Below are 15,598 nucleotides of genomic sequence, written 5' to 3' on the forward strand. Positions count from 1 at the left end.
CTTACTTCTTTCAAGTTCTTGCCTGGACGTGACTTTCTCAGTGAGGTCTCTTACCCACCACCTTATTTAAAACTGCACTACCTCCAAACTTCTATCCCTCTTCCCTCCTTACCACTTGCTACCAAAAGACCTCCCACATGTATTTCTCAGTTAGTGTTTGTCTCCCCCGAAATGGAGGTCAGCTCCAGGAGGGCAGAGGTTTGTCTCATGTTAACTACCATACCTCTGTTGTCTAGAACAGTGCCTGACACATAGTGAACCCTCGTAAATTATCTGAATGAATGTCGAGAAGTTTAATGACTTTTCAATTTTTCGTGTTCGCATTTAAAATTTATAGAGCATCTTACAAAGGAGCATGGACCATTTAAAGGTGAGAGTTTAAAACATTTTTTTTAAAGAGTCTATATATTTAGTAACTACTGTGGGCATCAACATAACAGCTAAACTAAGGGGAAGAGTAGTCATTCAAGGCATGTTTCTTTAATTAATGACCCTTTGGAGTGTGGTTGACGTGCGCGTAGTCTGCAACGGTGCAGCAGCTTGGTTGTAGTGCTAGAAGAAGCCCCAGGGGTGCGCTGGCTCAGATACCGCCACTGCAGACCTGTTAGTTGAGTCGAATCCAACGCGGATAAGTTACAGCTGCGAAAGACACGACTCCACCACCGAGACCCATTTTCAGCCTCAGCCGAGCCTGAGGCCCGACCGCGCAGCCGCAGAACTAGGTGGGCGGGCCTGCGCAGCCGCAGAAAAAGCCGGTGGCCGGGGGTCCAGCTCAGTCTCGCTCAGTTTCCCGCCCGGCCTGGTCCACGCTTTCTTCACCGCCGCGGGTGAGGCCGGCTTCGCTGCACCGGTATCGGAGCACTAGCCCTCTTCTCCTGAGCTGTCGCCATCATGCTGCTGCCTGTGTTCACCCTGAAACTGCGCCACAAAATCAGCCCCCGCATGGTGGCCGTAGGGCGCTACGACGGGACTCACCCGTGCCTGGCGGCCGCTACCCAAGCAGGCAAGGTAACCGCTCCCCCAAGTTCCCACCCGCACGGGGCCCGGGCCCCTGGAGTCCCCACGACCTCTGCCCGCTAGGTCCCTGCAGTCCAGCTCCTCATTCTCAGGCTCCTCCCCCAGCCGGGGTTGCCCGGCAACCTCCGTAGCTCTCCATACTGCGCACACATGAATAATCATGCAGAACGGCTTTTCTGAGCAGTTAACTTGTCTTCAGGCACTTAGACTCGGACAATGTTGGTGTCTCTCTACAGACAGGGAGCTTACGGAAGAGAAGACCCCAGAGGGGGAATGGCTTAGTCAGGGTTAGCAGTAATGGCAGACCCCAGATTAGAGCCCAGGGCCTCTGCCCTTTGCTCTGGAACTCCTACTATCTCAGGCTGCCTCTCAGAGCCAACAACTTTACGGGGGGGGGGGGGGAATCACAAAGACCCTTAAGTGATTCAAATTGCACTTTCGATCTTTATCCACGTACAGTCACGTCTCTTCCTATAATTTATTTACTAAGTACCTTTTAGGGGCTTACTATGTGGCGGGTGCTGGGCAAGGTGTGGGACTCACAGAGACGAAAAAGATATGGTCATTCAGCATTCACCAGACTTACTGGACACCTCCTTCGTGCTAGATCTTGGGGATTCAGAGATAAAGTTGGAGTCCTGACTTTCAGAAAGCTTATAGTCCAGAAGGACAGCAGACAAGGCAAATCAAGAAACTGTGTGTTGACGGAGGCATGCCCTCAAACCGTGGAATACTATGACGCCAAGCGTAATAACTTCTAACAGGTGCAAAGCCTTATTACGTTAATCATCTCAGTATCCTTGCTAAATTGCCAGCCGCTGCCGTATAGCACAGGTGTTGTAGATTGTGGCTCCAGTACCTACTAAGTTCATGACCTTGAGCAAGGTACTTAGTATCTACCGCATAGGGTTGCTAAGAGGATTAAGTAAGTTACTACTGATACATGTCATGCGCTTGGCATATAGGCAGTGGTCACTAACTGTTAGCTGTTATTTTCTTCTTATTACTCCCACTTTACTGATTAGAAATAATGGTTCAGAGAGGTTCAAAGCAATGTTTGAGGCTGTTCAACTGGAAAGCGGTAGAAATGAGATTAGAGTGCATGTTCTCTGACCCAGTGTGGATTTAATAAGCTAACATTTATATAATGATTTACAGTTTTCGAGACACTGCCACCTATGTTGTATGTTTTCTCATATGCCATGCCTTGGGATACATAAGTAAAAAGTAATGATTCATTTTCATTAAGTTGTATGATGGAGGAAAGCATTTAGCACAGAGCCTCGTACGTAATGATGTTAGTAGGCACTGATAAATACCAAAAATTCGTATTGGTTCTGCTGTAGGTGCACAGCAGCTACATAAGTGGGTTGAAAAGATCCCATTGATATTAGCTCAGCCCCTGATTTATTGAGGGCTTGCTATGTGCTGGGCACTGTTCTTAGCTGTGCAGTTACAAGGGTGAAGGTGACAGACAAGTCTCATCCCCTTGGAGGTTACTTTGAGAGGGGGAGCCAGAGAGTTAACAGAAACACGCTGTCTCCATGGGAGAAAAACAGAGTAAGGGGCTGGGGGCGATGGGAGATTGCTATTTTAGACAGGGTGATCAGATAGGCCTCTGATAACTGTGGATCAGAGGTTTGAAGCAAATGAGGAAACCAGCCCTGCAGAGAGGTGGAGTAAGTGTATCAGCAAGTACAAAGGCTCTGAGGTAGAGAGATACTTGGTGTGTTCCGGAAACACAAGAAAGTTGCTGGGGCTGGAATGGATTGAGGGAAGCAGTGGGGTAGCCAGCGGCTGGATCATATAGGGCCTTGTAGGCCACCGTAAAGACCTTGGTTTTAATAAAGTGCGTGATGGGATTTGGTTTATGTTTTAGATAAAGGATTACTGGCTGGTGCTGCAACAGAGCTGCAGGGAGGGGAGTATAGGAGTGGAAGCGGGAAGATCAGGCAGAGGTTTCTGTGGAAGCACTTTCATTAGAATGTGACCTGGAGTGGGAGGCAGGGACGCTTGACTCTAAGTCTCTTTCTGAAGATGGGGGGAAAAAAAGGGAGAGAGAGAGAAGTTCCTGTGTCCTGTGTAATTGGACACTTTACATTCAGAACTTCAAAAACAAATCTGAAGTTCTGACCTGATCTTTTATCTTTAGACTTAAAGAAGAAATTGGTACTATTTTATGATCGAAATAATACACAAATATATTTTCCTTTAAAAACAAACATTGCACGTAAGGCTAAAGCCCTCCTTGACTGTCGGGCTCCGTGTCTCTAAAAACAGGATTTTGTCATTTTCAGTGGGACTCTGTTGTGAATGGGGGGCTGACTTACTGGGATCTGGTCTCTGAACCTGAGCAAGGATGTTTTAAAAAGGGGTTTCTTGCAGGATGAACATTAGTTCATCGGGGGACAGGTTTCCTCTCACTATGGAATTGGAGGGCCTAGTTGGAATTTATATTGTCAGCAACACCCCCTCAGCCAGAACAGATATGTGAACTTCAGCCAGTCCTTTGGCTGAAGGCACTGGGAGTGATCTATTTGTTGTGTGACTGAGCCTGAGGGACAGGTGAGTCTCCAGGGCACTGATTGCTGTATGCAGAGAACAAACAGCAGGAGGGGAACTAGGGAGAAACCAGACTCCTGGGACTCTTGCTCATGACAGCAACCTCCAAACTCTTTTCATCCCAATAACAGTGAACATGAAGTCCACAGGTTATTTTTCCTCCAGTTCTTTCTCCGCCTGTCTAATTACTAGAAGACTCTGTAAGAATTCTTTTGTTCAGAACTGTTATAAAAGGAAGGAAGATGTGGCTAGAGATTACTGGAGCCAGACACCAGGCTTGCATCTTAGCCCTGTCACTTATGAGTGGTGAGACCTTGGGAAAGGGCCTTAACCCTTCTGACCTCCTCTGTATATCAGGAGGACCAAATGTTGTTGTGAGGACCAAATGCAGTAATGTTGATAAAAGCATGTTGTAAAGTATTACACAAATGAGAACATGAACACAGTATTCAGTAGCTACACACACTATCTCTATGTTTCTAACCAATCTTTTAAAAATTATTTTTTGTCGAATAGGTTACCTTGTTTAGATAATAATTTAAAACTAATCCTGCTTGGATTTAAAACCGAGTCTCCTAAAACTGAGTTCCTCTGCAGGAGTTTCTAATTAACTTCTCTATCCCAAACTTTGTTTCCTTTCTTGTTCCACACCTGTTCCTCCTCAGGATTGAGGATTATCAAAGAAAAGCAGGCATTGTAACCAAGCTGGACCCTATGGGGCCTTCCTGGGACAGACCCCTCCCCTCCATGTCCTCCACCTGCCTCTTGTTTGTAGAAAAGCTTTAGTCTCCCAGGCCTGCCCTGAGTCTCAGAAGGCTGGCTCAAGAGTTAATTATTAGGAATGGGAAGATGGAGAAACAAGCTGTGGAGCTGGGAAACTGGCAACAATTTAGACTCTAAACCAGCCATAAAGAGTCACGGGGAGCTCCCAGTTCCCCGAAAGCTATAAAAGTCTGACACACATTCCTAAGCTGTTTTTACAGGGAGCAGACTCCTACCAGATGAAAACTGCTGATCACAAGCACATAGACCCCAGACCGGTTGAAGCCAGAAGATAGGTGATGCTTGAAACTTCAGCTTGTTGCCAACCAATCCAGGAATTGTGCACGAGCTGCTCATGCACCCTGCGGATCCCTCCCTCACACTGCCTTTAAAACCTTCGTCTCCTAACTGGCAACTTGGAGGTGGTCTTAGGACATTAGTGCACCATCTTCCCAGGTTGCTGGCCTCTCGAGTAAAGCAAAGTTTCCTTTTCCACCAACGCTTGTCTCTCGAGTATTGGCCTTTTGAGTGGAGCAACCAGACTGGCCTCGCCTGGTTACAGGTTTATACCAAGGGGTGAAATGCTCATTTAACATCAGCAAATTTTAGAACTAGAAGGGGCTTAAGGCATCTCTAGTGCGGTTTCTCATCCTTTTCTTTTTTTCCATATTGCCTCCCATAGAGCTTTTTTCAGAAAATTAAAATTTCCCTAATGAAATTTTAGTACCACAGATATGCAGTATATCAGTTTTTATAAAGACCCTTTGGAGGCTACAAGCCATTCTAATGTATAAGATCCCCCCCACCCCAAACCCAGCCACGCGTCTTGAGAGCGATATCTGAGAATGCATGTGTTAGTCTAAAGCTCCTTTTACAGAAGCCCAAGGAAATTTAAAGATTTGTAGGGATACTCAGATGATTATTTATGACAGCTGAAACTGCTAAATTCATTAACTTTGAGCTAATTATTTAATTCTGTCTTACTAGTATAGACTATGAAAGCCTTCAAGAAGCTTGCTTTGTGTGACTCAGTTTAGGTTTGTAAGAAAAATCTACTACCTACGAGTTTTAAGGGTTAGGAAGTGAATTAGTTAGGTGCTTGGATGGAAGATACTAAAGGAAGTGTTTATTATTCTATTTTCTCTGATCTTCGTGTGTAGCAATCACATTGTAGCTGGTAGCAGCTTCCTACAGGTTGACCAGGAAAAGGATGGTTTGTAAGAGTGCTTTAACACTCTACTGGTGGGTAGTATATAAGCTGCCCTGGGAAGCAACAACTAGATCTTGGCTATCACCTTGTTCTTTATAAGGCTAAGAACCACTGGGTTTCCACAGTTTGCAGTGACGGAAAGCCAGCCATGCACAGAACTGTGTATGGGCGTTTTAAGTTTTGTAGATGATTAAAGTCACTTCTTGTTAATGTTGATATCTGTTAATAACCTGAGTCTTTTTTAAAAAGATGTATGTTAATTTTACATTTTTGGTATTTTAAGGGGATGTAATTAACTGTTTTTGTTTTAGGTTTTTATTCACAACCCTCATACCCGGAGCCAGCATTTCAGTGCATCCAGGGTCTTCCAGAGCCCCCTGGAGTCTGATGTTTCACTTCTCAACATTAACCAGGCAGTCAGCTGCCTGACTGCAGGAGTATTGAACCCTGAACTTGGCTATGATGCTCTTTTAGTGGGGACACAGACTAATCTTCTGGCTTATGATGTCTACAATAATTCAGATTTGTTCTACAGAGAGGCAAGTATACCCCTTTATAACCATAAAACTTCCGTTACCCATTAGTGTCCACTTTTTCTTTTTTATGATTAAAAGAGATCAGACATTTATTTTGGATTTTTATGTGGTTGTTGTAGTTAAAAAAACATGCGGATTTTGCCATTTACATCTCCTTTGTGTACTTGACATTTATTTGGTCATGGTTGGTAACCACTTTTTGACACTCCAGTTTATCTCTCAGGAGGTATATCTGTGCTACTACCATCTGTCAAGATTTGCCATTGAGAATTCTGCCAACAGCCAGGGAGCCATCAAACAGGACTCCTGGTGGCTTTGCATTAAAGTTTAGTATAGTAGTTTCTAGGAGGAGCACTTACTGTAGCCTGCCATCTACAGGCTACTGCAACTTTAATACTCAGATAATCCAAATTTATTATAGAAAAGATATAGAAGCAAAATAAAAATAATTACGCATGGTTTCTTCATTTGGAAATAGCACTTAACTCTTGAATTGAGTTATCCCGACTTTTTACTAAGTATTTGTGAGTGATTTTTTTTTTTTACAAAATGGGATCACACTATATATATGTAGCCTTTTACTTTTTTCTATAATAGCTTTATTAAGATATAATTCATATACCATACAATTCACCTGTTTAAAGTATACAATTCAGTGGTTTATTCAGAGAGTTGTGTAACTACACCACAATCAATTATAGAACATTTTCATTATTCCAGAAAAAACCCATACCCATTAGTAGTCACTCCCCATTTTCCCCCAACCTCTCATCCTTAAGCAACCACCAGTCTACTTTCTGTCTCCATAGATTTGCCTATTCTGGACATTTTCTTTTATAAATTTATTTATTTTATTTATTTATTTTTGGCTGTGTTGGGTCTTCGTTGCTGCGCGCAGGCTTTTCTCTAGTTGCGGGGAAGGGGGGATACTCTTCGTTGCAGTGCATGGGCTTCTCATTGCAGTGGCTTCTCTTGTTGCGGAGCATGGGCTCTAGGCGCGTGGGCTTCAGTAGTTGTGGTGCGCAGGCTCAGTAATTGTGACACATGGGTTTAGTTGCTCCACGGCATGTGGGATCTTCCTGGACCGGGGCTCAAACCCGTGTCCCCTGCATTGGCAGGAGGATTCTTAACCACTGCGCCACCAGGGAAGCCCTATTCTGGACATTTTGTTACATGTATCATACTTCATTCTTTTTATGGCTGAGTTATTTTCCATTGTATGTATAAACAACATTTTATTTATCCATTCATCATTTAATAGACATTTGGGTTGCTTCTACTCCCTGGATATTATATGTGGCCTTTTTATTCAGAAATATGTGTACTGTATTGAACTTTATATTGAAGTTACTATATATCTATGCTTTATTCTTATTGGGTCTATAGTATTTCATTGTGTTAAAATATATCATAATTTGTTTAACCCTTTCCATATTGTTTCATATTTATGTTATTTCCATAGTTTCTCTATTACAATTGATAATTTCATAAGCATATATCTTTGCCAACTTCTCTGATTATTTCCTAAGGGTAAGTTCTTAGAAATGAAGTTTTTTTCCTTTGGTATTTTTTAATTGAGGTAAAATGTACATACAGTGAGATACACAAACCTTAAGTGTTCAGTTCAATGAGTTTTGATCCCTGTAATCAACACCCCCCAATAAAAATATGTCGGGGGTGTTATGGAAGCATCTTATGGAAAAACCGGAACGAACAACTTTTTGGCCAACCCAGTAGAACATTTTCATCACTTCAGAAAATTTTGCTGTGCCCCATTCCAGTCAATTCCTATTCCCTATAGATATTCACTGTTTTGATTTCTGTCACCTTAGACTAGTTTTCCCTGTTCTTGAACTTCATACAAATGGAATCATACAGAATGTACTCTTTGGTGTCTGGCTTCTTTCACTTAACGTCTATGAGAATCATACTTGTTGTTGCATTTAGCAGTAGTTCTTTTTTTTTTTTTTTTAATATTTATTGTGGCTGCGCCGGGTCTTAGTTGTAGCATGCGGGCTCTTAGTTGCAGCATGTGGGCTCTTAGTTGCGGCATGCTGACTCTTAGTTGCTACATGCGTGTGTGCTATAGTTCCCCAAGCAGGGATTGAACCCGGGCCCACTGCATTGGGAGCATGGCATCTTACCCACTGGACAACCAGGGAAGTCCCTACCAGTTCTTTCTTGTTGCCGAATAGTAATTCCATTGTGTGAATATGCCACAATTTGTTTATTGTTCTGTTGATGGACATGTGGCATGGACATCCGGGTTGTTTCCAGGTTGGGGCAATTATGGATAAAATTGCTGTAAACATTTTTGTCCTAGTCTTTTTGTGGACATATGTTTTAGTTCATCTTGGGTGAATACCTAGGAGTAGTTGTACTGTTTTACACTTCCATCAGCAATGTGTGAGAGTTCCATTTGCTCCACATTTCTTGTCAGCATTTGGTGTTGCCAGTCTTTGTAATTTGAGTCATTTTAGTAGGTGTGAAGCAGTATCGTACTGTGGTTTCATTTTGCATTTTCCTTGTGACCTGTGATGAAGAACACTTTTTCTTGTGCTTTTTTTTATTGGTATGTCTTCTTTTGTGAATCATCTGTCTTTTGCCTATTTTTATTGGTAGTTTGGGTGTATTATTGATTCGTAGATGGTCTTTGGATATACTGGGTACAAGTTCTCTGTCAGATTCATGTAAAATAAATATTTTCTCTCAATACGTGGCTCATTCCAATAGGTAGGTATCTTCTGATGAGCAAAAGTTTTCAATTTTGATGAAGTCTTGCTGATCAATTTTTTCTTTAATGGTTAGTGCTCTTTCTGTCCTAAGAAATCTTTGCCTATTTCAGTGTGACAAAGATACTGTTGTATTTTTGTATAAGACTGAAATTGAGTTTAGGACTGTATTAGGATTCTTCAGAGAAACAGAACCAATAGGATGTGTATATATAGAGAGAGAGGGAGTGGAGATGGATTTATTTTAAGGAATTGGCTCATGCACTTGTGGAGGCTGGCAAGTCCAAAATTTGCAGGGTATGCCAGCAGGATAGAGACAGAGGAAAGAGCTGATGCTGAAGCTCAAGTCCAAAGGCAGTCTGGTGGCAGGATCCTTCCTTCCTCAAGGCAGGTCAATCTTTTTTCTATTTAGGCCTTCAACTGATTGGATGAGGCTCACCCACATTCTACAGGGTAATCTGCTTTACTCAGAGTCTACTGATTTAAATGTTAATCTCATCTAAAAAATGTCTAGAATAATGTTTGACCAAATATCTGGGTACCATGGCCTGGCCGAGTTGACACATAAAATTAATGATCACAAGAATTCAGCTTTACAATTGCTGAGTTAAAAACCTTTTCTAAGTGAAATTTTTGTTAGATATTGCTAAACTGCTCTCTGGAAAGACTACTGTTTCCCCACCTCCCCCTCAGAATATGAGAGTGCTTGTTTTATCACACCCTAACGAACAATAGGTCTCATCTTTGCTAATCTGGAAAGTGGAAAATGATGTATTGTAGAATGAACATTTTTTTCATACTTGTTGGCTATTTGTATTTCTTCTCTTGTGAATTTCCTGTTTATTTTATTTATTTAGTTTTGCTTGGGGTGTGTTTACCCATTTCTTATTTACTTTGTATTAACTCTCTTATTAACAAGAAATATTAACTTTTTGTCCTATGTATTGCAGTTATTTTTCCCAGTTTATTTTTTTTACCTTTTAACTTGATTGATTGATTGACCAGTTAGTAGTTTTGGCTTATGAATTCTTTTCTTTCTTTTATAGCCAATCTATTCTTTATAGTTTTCCTACTTAAAGATTATGTAAGTAAGGACTATTTTCCTATACAATAAACAGTGTTTACAAAGATGTCCTCGAATCTTCCAAAAATAAATTAAATTGTGCTTATGTACTTTATTCAAGAAGTCAAGACACTTATTATTTCTGGATGGTGGGTCTATAGGTGTTTGTAGTTTTTAGTACTTTACAATTTACTTTACAATTAAAAAGAGCAGTAGTAAGAGAACTGAGTAATAAGTATTAAAAAGATTTCCATCTAGGGCTTCCCTGGTGGCGCAGTGGTTGGGAGTCCGCCTGCCGATGCGGGGGACACGGGTTCGTGCCCCGGTCCGGGAGGATCCCGCGGAGCGGCTGGGACCGTGAGCCATGGCCGCTGGGCCTGCGCGTCCGGAGCCTGTGCGCCACAGCTGGAGAGGTCGCAGCAGTGAGAGGCCCGCGTACCGCAAAAAAAAAAAAAAAAAAAAAAAGATTTCCATCTAAAATAGTTAAAATAGGTTACAAAAGTTTGGGTGTTTAAAGGCATAAGTCTTGATTCTCTGGGGAATTTGGCCTTTAGAGCCTGGTGGTCCAAGAGAGCCTGGGATTTTGTAGCAGGTTATCGTAGCAGGTTAGTGTGAGGGACCAAAGGCCTGAGTGTATCCTGGGTCTGTGCTCATCCTTGCATGAGCACGCATAAGCCACAGACACGGTCCTCAGTGGACAGCCCTGGCCTGCCTCTCAGGAGACCATGTGGCTTCTCAGAAATGATGACAGATGACTGAGTATCTAAATAAAAAGAGGGATATATGTTATCTCCAGTGTGCCCGTGCAGCATTGTGTTTGAGAGTTTCTGTCTTTTTTCCCTTCTTAGGTAGCAGATGGGGCCAATGCAATTGTGCTGGGGACATTGGGAGACATTTCCTCTCCTCTTGCAATTATTGGTGGAAATTGTGCTCTGCAGGGTTTCGATCATGAAGGAAATGATCTCTTTTGGACGGTATGAAGAACGAAATACTCTCTTTAGTACTCTTAAACGTTTTTACTTTTAATATTCTTTAGGTCTTGTTTGTTTGTTTTTTACCACTAACTGTAATGAATAATAGAAACAAAATAGAACAATGTTTATAATTCTGTACGTTTAAAAAAAGGATATGAGGGCTTCCCTGGTGGCGTAGTGGTTGAGAGTCTGCCTGCCGATGCAGGGGACACGGGTTCGTGCCCCGGTCCGGGAAGATCCTACATGCCGCGGAGCGGCTGAGCCCGTGAGCCATGGCCGCTGAGCCTGCGCGTCCGGAGCCTGTGCTCCGCAACGGGAGAGGCCACAACAGTGAGAGGGCCACGTACTGCAAAAAAAAAAAAAAAAAAAAAAAAAGAAAAAAAGGATATGAGTAATTAGAGTTTTAAATTAGTGGTTTGTATCATCCTCTCCTTCATGTAGCTCCTGTGTTTGGCTTAAGTGAAAAAAGATGGTATAGTAATGATTTTGGTTCTATTTTCAGGTTACTGGAGATAATGTTCATTCCTTGGCCTTGTGTGACTTTGATGGTGATGGGAAGAAAGAGGTATGTGCGGGAGGAGATACTTCACTTGTGTATACTTCTCAGCTGAGTACAGACATTTTCCCATGACGGTGACATTAGTGTTGAGAGAGCTGTTAGCTTCTCACAGGTGATTTTGTTGCTCTGTTGCCTAAATGATGAGCTAACTGGCCTCATTCGTCTTTCTCCTCTCTTTTCAACAATAATTTACTTGTGTTTGTCTAATACAGAGATCAAGACCATGATGTTTCAAAGACACCTGACAGGGAGAGAAGGCAGAACATTTGATGGGATCGCAGTCACATTCACAGTCTTATAACTTGATTCCGATGCTTTTAAATTGTACCTAGTTCTCAGTTTTAGCCAACTTTTTCAGGAATCTGAAAGTTTTAGAGATTGGCTCTTAGCCTTTTTAAACTATTCTAATGGTTTCTCTAGAAATTAACTTCTTGAGCAGCCCGTGAAGTACTGTGTTGGGCATTGACTTACCCTCCACTTGTCCACGGATACTGGGCTCTGGCTTTTGAAACAAGGCTTCCACCTGCAGGCAGACAGACACCAAACCAAGCACATTTTCAGGTGCCTGGTGAAAGAACTTGTTCTGGGTAGGAGGTGCAGCCCACATGGCAGGATCTATAGTAACCACTTTTTCTTCACTGACTGAATCTTAACCTTCTCAATGGAAGGAACCTTTCTGAGCATCACGTTGCTGGGAAGTTGGAACTCCTGGGTGGCTGTAGGAACATACGAAGTATCATGCGATTTTTTTGTTTTAGTTTTGGAAATTTTGCTGTGTTCACTCGCTGAACTAAATATGTATGATTTTTTTCCTTTCAGCTTCTTGTTGGATCTGAGGATTTTGATATCCGAGTTTTTAAAGAAGATGAGATTGTGGCAGAAATGACAGAAACAGAGGTAAGAAGTGTAAGAAGGTATCAGAATTATGATAACCTTGACAGATTAGCATAGTCAAATGTAACATTAAAGGAGAGTGCTGGGACATCTTCTCACAGCCCAGACAGTTTTAGGGTAAAAACTCTGGGGATTAAACAGAGTTGTGCAATACAGAGAAAGAAGCATTTTAAATATCATTTATCAAGATATATCTTGAAAAGACTGATTAAATAGAGAAAAATTATTGAGCACATAAAGGTATTTCTTTTAATGAGCTAATACATGCTACTGATAATAATAGCAACCATTTATTGTGCACCTGAAATATGCCAGGCACTGAACTTACTCATCCTACAACAACCCTGTTATGAAGGTATTATTAGTTCTCATTTTACAGATGAGGGAACATGTTAAGTTTCCCTGTTAAGTTTCTCTCACAAGCTCATGGCTGTTAAGTGGCATATGGTCAGGATTTGAAGCTTTGTGCCTCCTCCTCCTCATGTGTCTTAAATGGGGTTGAATATTGAATAAAGTGTGTAAATGAGATTTTTATACTTTTTCTCTTAATTCAAATTAAGTACTTCTTAGGCACATTTCTATAGGTAAACTTAGAAATCAGATGTTAGAGAACTTGACTAGTTTCTTTGTGATTAGAATTACTCATGTAATTGAACCTGAGATGTTTCTTAAAGAGTTTTTTTTTTTAAAACAGTGAAGATTACTCTCATCCTTTGTAGTTTTGGTATTCTTAGGATATTTATTTGCTGCTGGTTTTCTAGGATTGGGCAAGATGGAAACAAAAAAGAATTAGGATATTCTGAATTAAGGAAGGAGAAAGGGATAAAGGAGCAATGGCTGTGACCATTGTAAATGGACAGGAAAAAAAAAAAACAGAAGGAAGTCTTGGAGATCAAAATGATGGGACTGTGCAAAATTGAATCAGGTGGTGCTTGGGAATCTGTATCAGAAAAGCTTGAGGGCACCAAGTTCTGAGGGCACCTCAGAACTCACCTTGGCTACTCATCCTCGCTTCTCGTCACTTACAAAGCTGTCTAGGGACATCTTTCCCTGACTACAGAAGGGAGACCACAAAGCAAAACCTGCATATTGATATATAAAAGTGTTATCAATCAGTTTTAACTGGTTTACCTTTATTATAGATTTTTACTTCGACTTACTATACTTTTTATGCAGTCTTAGTTATTACGGTTGTAAACTAATAGCTTTGGATGGAGGAAAATGAAGGGGAGAAGTGAGTGCCAAAAGCAACAGTCTGAAGATGTGTGTCCATATGGGGGCGGTTTTGTTTATGTGTATGTGTTTAATGTGTGCTTTTCTAGAGAGAAGATCCTTAGCTTTCATTAGATTCTTGAAGGGGGTTGCCACCACCCTGTTAAAAAAAACAACTTGAGGATCACTGGCCTGTAGGTGCTGTGTCCTGCATTACCATTTCCCTTTCATTCAAATTTGTAGTAAATTGGGACTTCCCTGGTGGCGCAGTGGATAAGAATCCGCCTGCCAATGCAGGGGACACGGGTTCGAGCCCTGGTCCGGGAAGATCCTACATGCCGCGGAGCAACTAAGCCCGTGCGCCACAACTACTGAGCCTGTGCTCTAGAGCCACAAGCCACAACTACTGAGCCCACGTGCCAAAACTACTGAAGCCTGCATGCCTAGAGTCTGTGCTCCGCAACAAGAGAAGCCGCCGCAACGAGAAGCCCGTGCACCGCAACGAGAAGCCCGTGCACCGCAACGAGAAGCCCGTGCACCGCAACGAAGAGTAGACCCCGCTCGCCGCAACTAGAGAAAGCCTGCGAGCAGCAACGAGTACCCAACGCAGGCAAAAATAAATGAATAAATTAAAAAAAATTTTTTGTTTAAAAAAATTTTTGTAGTAAATCTTTTCTCTTTTAGGGAATCATTGAGGTGTTGTTGGATTTCTGTTTATTGTCAATACTAGATGTGAGGGGAGTGCATTCTTTGAAACACCTCTTTCCTAAATCCTGGAAAAGGACAGAAGAATATGAAATAGAGCAAGGGATTTGAGGTGCCTCTTGATCCTCTAGTCCGCAAAAGAAGAAACTAGTGAGCTAATGAAGGACTAAGGGACCGAGGGAAACTGGGGCTAAATTTACGAAAATGTGGACTTCATAAGATTGTGCATTTCAGGGCTGTTTTCCTGTCCTCTTGGTTTGATTTTGCTCCTAGTTCAAATGTCTTTTCACACATCAGCAAAATTATAATTTATTTGGCAATTGAACAGCACTGCCAAAAGAATGCCTTGAGCTAAATAATTCTGGAGTCCTACCCAGCACTTTGTATTCAGTTAAGTGAAGTGGGTGGTTTTATAGAAAAGCTGTAGGTGTAGAAGAAATTACATAACTATTCTCTGCTTTACACAATTTATTTCTTTATATCTCTTGTATTAGTGTCAGAATTAGGAAGTAGATCTGCAGGATCATAGATGTCATTAAACTTTGGTTTTAACTTTTAAGGATAATTTTTTTTCAGTATCTAAAATTTTATCCTCTTAAGTATGTTAAATCCTCTAATAATTCTATAAATATTTCAGTATAATATATACATTATATATATTGTTAGATACATACCGAATCCACATGCTGGGTTTTTGTTTTTCAAAGGATTATGTTTTCTTCTAAAAAATGTCTTTCATCTCTAGCAAACAATAAATTATGTCACAGAAAAGTATACACTTAAAAGATGTTTAATTGTGGATTTTACAAGTCCTTTTAAAATTTAGACTGTAGGGTATCATAAATTAAGGAAACTGGAATAATTAAAACATTTTGAGTTAGTGTGTATAACATCTATTGTACATATTCCAGATCTTGTGTACGTGGCTTATTCCCTCCTTAATTCCTTAATTTTATTATTTAAAAAATACTAATTTGTTGAAACTTGCTACATATGCTCAGTCTAAAACAGTAAGTTTTGTGAGTTTATTTAATTCTGATTATCCAACTCTGAAATAGATGACACGGCTCATAGAGAAGGGGAATGCATTCCCCTCTAATGGTTTGGAAGTGCATTTAAATCTAATTTTAACATACTTATAGCAAGGCATGCAGTTTTTGTTTTTGGTATGCGGGGCCTCTCACTGTTGTGGCCTCTCCCGTTGCGGAGCACAGGCTCGGGACACACAGGCTCAGCGGCCATGGCTCACGGGTCCAGCCGCTCCGCGGCATGTGGGATCTTCCCGGACTGGGGCACGAACCCGTGTCCCCAGCATCGGCAGGCGGACTCTCAACCACTGCGCCACCAGGGAAGCCCCCAAGGCATGCAGTTT

General features: G+C 41.5%; 1 protein-coding gene across 2 annotated transcripts in view; it reads left to right on the forward strand.

Annotated features, from left to right (window-relative positions):
• The first annotated feature begins 421 nt into the window (after window positions 1–421).
• The window catches only part of BBS2 (Bardet-Biedl syndrome 2), a 32,359-nt gene continuing 17,182 nt past the window's right edge, over window positions 422–15,598 (forward strand). Inside the window, exons 1-5 of one of the 2 annotated variants that reach the window (XM_059999698.1) lie at window positions 422–1,008; window positions 5,863–6,094; window positions 10,735–10,856; window positions 11,359–11,421; window positions 12,235–12,312. In XM_059999698.1, coding sequence (XP_059855681.1) covers window positions 892–1,008; window positions 5,863–6,094; window positions 10,735–10,856; window positions 11,359–11,421; window positions 12,235–12,312 — 612 coding nt within the window. In that variant the 5' untranslated portion in view covers window positions 422–891. The remainder of the gene's footprint in view (window positions 1,009–5,862; window positions 6,095–10,734; window positions 10,857–11,358; window positions 11,422–12,234; window positions 12,313–15,598) is intronic. The other variant, XM_059999697.1, reaches the window with a different exon arrangement.

This window comes from Delphinus delphis, chromosome 20, assembly GCF_949987515.2.
Source record: "Delphinus delphis chromosome 20, mDelDel1.2, whole genome shotgun sequence".
NCBI classification, from domain to species: Eukaryota; Metazoa; Chordata; class Mammalia; order Artiodactyla; family Delphinidae; genus Delphinus; species Delphinus delphis.